This window comes from Lipotes vexillifer, unplaced genomic scaffold (genome assembly GCF_000442215.2).
Source record: "Lipotes vexillifer unplaced genomic scaffold, Lipotes_vexillifer_v1.1 scaffold12, whole genome shotgun sequence".
In the NCBI taxonomy this organism is placed as follows: Eukaryota; Metazoa; Chordata; class Mammalia; order Artiodactyla; family Lipotidae; genus Lipotes; species Lipotes vexillifer.
The window spans coordinates 2,575,167-2,580,907 of record NW_006796716.1 but is presented as its reverse complement, the minus strand read 5'-3'; the positions used below and the strand labels follow the sequence as shown (position 1 = coordinate 2,580,907).

Below are 5,741 nucleotides of genomic sequence, written 5' to 3'. Positions count from 1 at the left end.
GGGTGAGCAGACAAGCCTCTCGGGCTGGTGAGTGCCGGTCGGCACCGATCCTCTGTGCGGGAATCTCTCCGCTTTGCCCGCCGCACTCCCGTGGCTGCGCTCTCATCCGTGGCTCCGAAGCGTCCCCCTCCGCCACCAGCAGTCTCCGCCCGCGAAGGGGCTTCCTAGTGTGTGGAAACCTTTCCACCTTCACAGCTCCCTCCCACTGGGCAGGTCCTGTCCCTATCCTTTTGTCTCTGTTTTTTCTTTTTTCTTTTGCCCTACCCAGGTACGTGGGGGGTTTCTTGCCTTTTGGGAGGTCTGAGGTCTTCTGCCAGTGTTCAGTAGGTGTTCTGTAGGAGTTGTTCCACATGTAGATGTATTTCTGATGTATTTGTGGGGAGGAAGGTGATCTCCACGTCTTACTCTTCCGCCATCTTGAAGCCCCTCCCCAGGAGCTTCATTCCTGAACATCCATTGTGTGGTCAGGCTGCTCTATGCTCCTGTCCTGAGACTGTCCAGACCTCAACAAGAGATAAACAGTGTTTAGAAAACCAAGAAAGGGGACTTCCCTGGTGGTCCAGTGGTTAGGACTCCGTGCTTCCAATGCGGGGGCACAGGTTCGATCCCTCGTCAGGGAACCAGGATCCTACATGCCATGCGGCGAAAAAAATAAAAGGAACCTACCTGGAACAACTAAGGTCAATTCTCTGGAATTCTTATTTCATTTCCTCTGCTTTTGCTTTTCAAGCAATCAAGCATTGCCTCAGACCATCGCACTGGCTGGGAGACTCTCAAGGGTGTGCTGACTCCTCCCCTTCCCACCCCATGACACCTCCTCACTTTCCAATCTCCTTTTTACGGGTGTCAGGTTGCTTTCCCCCTGTAGTACAGAAGAGCTGCTTTTGTGCTCTACCGTAAAATTCTCTGGAATTATCTTCAGGGACCACTCAGCCCCATAAAAGAGGGTACTGCTGAGACAGGAGGAATTAGGAAAAAGGCTGTGAAGGACCCAGCTTGTAGCACCATGAAGAACTTCCCCACGGCTTTCCCTCTTTTCCTGGTTTTTATCCTGAGTGTCCATCTCGGAGCTGCTGCACGTACGGCGTTGTCCAACTCCCTTCCCAGGCTGACTAGGGATGGAAGCAAAGGGACATCTCCAAACTCCTTTCTCTCCCTGTTTATTTAGGTGGCAGTGATGTGGCTAAGTTCTGCTGCTTTCAATACACCCACAAGATCCCTCCCTGGAGGTGGGTGAGAAACTATGAATTCACCAGGAACAGCTGCTCCCAGCAGGCTGTGATGTGAGTATTTCTCCTTTGGGCTTTTAGGGTCCCTTACCATTCATACTGTTGGATGGATTCAGGGAAGACTCCCACAGTGCCAGGATGAGCCTCAAGATGGGAACCCAGTGACTTGGGTTATCACCTTACCTCGGGCATTAAGAAGTGTAACCCTGGGCTTCCCTGGTGGCGCAGTGCTTGAGAGTCCGCCTGCCGATGCAGGAGACGCGGGTTCGTGCCCCGTTTCGGGAGGATCCCACATGCCGCGGAGCGGCTGGGCCCGTGAGCCATGGCCGCTGAGCCTGCGCGTCCGGAGCCTGTGCTCCGCAAATGGGAGAGGCCGCGACAGTGAGAGGCCCGCATAACGCTAGAAAAAAAAAAAAAAAAAGAAGTGTAACCCTGAGCTTGGTTTCCTAGCTTGCAGACCATGAGCCAGGCGCCTGCCAGGCACTGTGCTAAGTGCTGCGTATAAAAGAATAAACAGCCCTTACAGACCTTACATCTAGCATAAGAAAGCGGGCATTAAAATACATTTGCACAAAATAATCAAGATTGTGATGAGTGCTTGAAAAAGACAGCGGGAGAGAGAGCAGGAGGGAGCATATTGTAGCGCAGGCAAAACTTTCTCTCCCCTCTTAGGGGTTCCAGCTGGGCTTTAGAATTAAATTGATGTAAGCCATTAACAAAAGGAAAACATATAGCTTTTTACACGCACACAGGAGCCCCACAGGAAGATGAAGACCCAAAGAAGTGGCAAAAGCTACATGCTTTTTTTTTTTTTTTTTTTTTTTTTTGCATTACGCGGGCCTCTCACTGTTGTGGCCTCTCCCGTTGCGGAGCACAGGCTCCGGACACGCAGGCTCAGCGGCCATGGCTCCGCGGCGGCATGTGGGATTTTCCGGGACCGGGGCACGAACCTGTGTCCCCTGCATCGGCAGGCAGACTCTCAACCACTGCGCCACCAGGGAAGCCCAAAGCTACATGCTTTTATACAAAACCTGCATGCTTTTGAACAAGGAAGGAACTGTGGAGAAGTAATTAAAATATATGGGGGTGGGGAAAGCTAAAGATTGATAAGAGTTATCTTAACAAGATCTGTTTTTACAGAGTTCACTTGGCCTTGACTCTATCTGTGGCGTTAAGAATATTTCTTTCCTCCTGGTACGAGGAGGACATTTTTCACATGGGAGTTTCATCTCCTGCTTTCAGGGAAAAAAGGGGAGATCAGAACGCTCTTCTTGCCCCCTGCTGGGGTTTGTTTTGTTTTGTTTTGTTTCATTGGGGTTTTTTTTAGTGTCTTTCGTTCAAAATAATCCTCACGTCAAAGTGGCGTATTTGGGGGCGGCATATTCGGCCACCCTTCATCATAGTCACAGGAGGACCTAACTTAGTGTTGGGAGGGTCTCCTGGAGGGAGTGACATTTGCACTGAGACCCCCCCCAAGGCTAAGCGGGAGTGGCCCAGGTGAAGGGGGCAGGCAGGAGCATGGTGGAGGGGAGAAAGATGAACATGTTACTGACTAGGCAGACAGGTAGACAGGAGGCATGTCATGCCAAGCTCATCGGTAGCAGGAGAGATGACACACACCTGGAAGGCTCCCTGGCAGGACTAAATGAGGTTAATATATGCAAAGAATTTAGCGCTGAGCCTGCACACAGTAAACATTGAGCAAATGGAAGCGATCTTTAAGTGCAAATCAGGGAACCTTGGGTTTCTGAGCATGAGAGAATGGTGCGGAAAGGGAGAAAACAGGCTCCAGGGACAAAGCTGAATGTTATCATTTTGAGACAGTTAAGGATGGGAAGGAGGCACTCAAGTGCCTAGATATGGAGGGGGATGCTCCAGGGCTCAGGATGTCCCGGGTCTTCTCCTTTGTGTCTTGATTGGCTTTCTGGAGTTTTAAAGACACCAACACTTAACCAACAGCTGGCAAAGAGCCCTGAGCTGAGCTCAAAGCAGTGGCTCTCTCATTTTATAAGCTGTGTGACCTCGGGGAAGTCAAGTTTCCTCATTTGTAGAAGGAAGGTGAGGGGCCTATATCAGTCAACTGTTGCTGCATAACCAACCACCCAAAGCTTAGTGGCTTAATCCAACAATGGTCATCTTCTTATCTCTGGTGGTTTTCCACGGGTCTGGAATTCCAGAAAGGCTTGGCTGCAAGGTTCTGGATAGGCGTCTCTTGTGTGGTTGCAGACAGATGGTGCTGGAGCTGGAACAGCTCAGGGGGCTGGAGGCATCTCCCTCCAGGGCCCCTCTGGGTGATCTCTCTGTTGGGCTAGTTTGGGCTTCCTCATACTATGGTGAGCTGGGGTGGTAGGACTCCTTATGAGGAAGTCCACAGCTCCTGTGTAAGTGCTCAGTGAACCAGGCAGAAGTTCTACAACCTTCTATGACTTAGCTACCAAATCACATAGCATCACTTTTGCCATTCTCTATCAGTCAACCAGTCCTTAAGACTGGCCTAAATTCAAGGGGAGGGGACATAGACTCCCATCTCTCAATGGGAGCAATGTCACATGTATGTTCAAACACCCACAAAGCCCTTCCTCTCTCTTTTTTTTTTTTTTTTTTTTTTTTTTTTTTTCCTTGCGTTATGCGGGCCTCTCACTGCGGTGGCCGCTCCCACCTGCGGAGCACAGGCTCCGGACGCGCAGGCCCAGCGGCCATGGCTCACGGGCCCAGCCGCTCCGCGGCACGTGGGACCCCCCCGAAACGGGGCACGACCCCGCGCCCCCTGCATCGGCAGGCGGACCCTCAAGCACTGCGCCACCAGGGAAGCCCTTTTTACTTTTTTTTTTTTTTTTTTTCCTTCCTCTCTCTTATTTCCCCATCCTTTTGGCTCTTCTCCCCTGCTCCAGGTTAGAGCACCCCCTGACCTAGGCTCTTGTCACTTCCGAGTACTCTCAGGGAGTAAAGGCTGGAAGCCATTCAGGGACATCAACCACAACCCCCAGTCTTAATGAGCTCACGGTGTGGTAAGGAAGGCAGGAATCATATCCATATAAGCAGCCGTGGCTAACAACCCATGATAATGTGATTAAGAATTAAGTGGTACAATACGTAAGAGGTTCCTTTGCGGGGCAATACAAATGTTATAAAATTGATCATGGTGATGGCTGCATCATCTATTGATATACTAAAACCAATGAATTATGAGTGTACACTTTAAGTGGGCAAATTAGTGACTTATATCCCAACAAAACTGTTATAGTAAAACGAAAGAGTTAAGAGGCACGGTGCAGATTACCTGCTTCAGACCAGAGCCGTTGTTACATCTTTCCTGGTGAAAGTGGGCCAGGAAGTGTGGTTTCCAGTGGAAAACAGGATAGCAGAGAAGAGGGAGGTCAAGGGCCAGAAGAGGGAGCAGGGCTACAGCAGAGCGAGCAAGAAGATTGGGGTGGGGGGCTGCCCCTCCGTTTCCATCCCTTTCCGGGAGACAGAAGTTTTTAGCATTGACTGTCAGCATCTCTTTCCCATAGATTCACCACCAAAAGAGGCCAGAAAATCTGTGCAACACCGAAGGAAGCATGGGTGCAAAAATACATTTCTTTCCTAAGAGCCCAGCAACAACAGTGACCGCTGAATCCTCAGTCCAAAACACCTGGCTCCTGCTCTGTTCTTGGCTTTGCCCCCCTTGGTGGAGCCTGAAGAATTTCTCCAACAGAAGGCTGCACGGGTCTGGTGGGGAGGAGAGGATATTTTTCACCAGTCTTTTTTTTTTAATAAAGATTTCATTTGCTTAATAAACATTCTGATTCAATAAGAACTGAGTTTTCTTCAAAGAAAATAAAGGAAGTCGATATTTGCAGCTGACTGCCTGGCAAGTCTCCAATCCCTGAACTCACCCTGGTATTGAATTCTGCCTTATGTTTTTGTTTGGGCAAAAAAAGCAGGGACAATGTTAATATATTTTGGCAAAATGCCCATGACATGTCTTAACATTATTTAGAGAGGTAAGTTTGTGTTGTATGGAAAATTAAACTCTGTACAACACCTCATAGCCTGTTGGTGCAGGGGGTATGAAATGCATCCATATTGGGCAGTGTTTTCTCATAAGGCATTAATTAATAAGCATGAATATTGTCTACCTACCAATCCTAAGATGCCTATGTCTATATAGCCTAAAGAACTTAGAAAAATAATAATTATAGATTCACCAGAAGTTGCAAAAACAATACAAGGAAGTCAGGGGTACCTTTTACCCAGTTTTCCCCAATAGTCACATCTTACCTAATTACAATACAATATCACACCTAGGGCATCAACATTGGTATAAAGTGTCTGTATTGTTCTGTTACTTTATCACGCCTAGATTCCTGTAGCCACCGTTACAACCAAGATACAGATCTTTTCCATCAACAGAAAGATCTCACCAGTGTTCTCTCTTCAGTCACATCTCCCCTCCCCCACCATCCTTAACCCTTAGCAACCACTAATCTATTCTTCTCCATAATTTTGTCATTTCGAGAAGTTTATATA

At 48.6% G+C, this 5,741-nt stretch overlaps 1 protein-coding gene and 1 non-coding gene across 2 annotated transcripts; both read left to right on the top strand.

Annotated features, from left to right (window-relative positions):
* Positions 1-548: 548 nt before the first annotated feature.
* Positions 549-620, top strand: TRNAG-UCC (transfer RNA glycine (anticodon UCC)). Its single transcript has one exon. It is a non-coding gene; the product is annotated as a tRNA-Gly (tRNA).
* Positions 621-883: 263 nt separating this feature from the next.
* Positions 884-4,932, top strand: CCL26 (C-C motif chemokine ligand 26). Its single transcript, XM_007468795.1, has 3 exons — positions 884-1,079; positions 1,169-1,283; positions 4,742-4,932. Exons 1-3 carry the CDS (start codon positions 1,007-1,009, stop codon positions 4,836-4,838), a joined length of 285 nt encoding a protein of 94 aa, XP_007468857.1. The 5' UTR covers positions 884-1,006; the 3' UTR covers positions 4,839-4,932.
* Positions 4,933-5,741: the final 809 nt, after the last annotated feature.

Excerpts from the sequence above, each read along its gene's own strand:
- CCL26 (XM_007468795.1), top strand. The coding sequence starts at position 1,007 with ATGAAGAACTTCCCCACGGCTTTCCCTCTTTTCCTGGTTTTTATCCTG. Across the intron at positions 1,080-1,168 it reads CCATCTCGGAGCTGCTGCAC|GTGGCAGTGATGTGGCTAAG; the intron begins GTACGGCGTTGT and ends CTGTTTATTTAG. Across the intron at positions 1,284-4,741 it reads TGCTCCCAGCAGGCTGTGAT|ATTCACCACCAAAAGAGGCC; the intron begins GTGAGTATTTCT and ends TCTTTCCCATAG.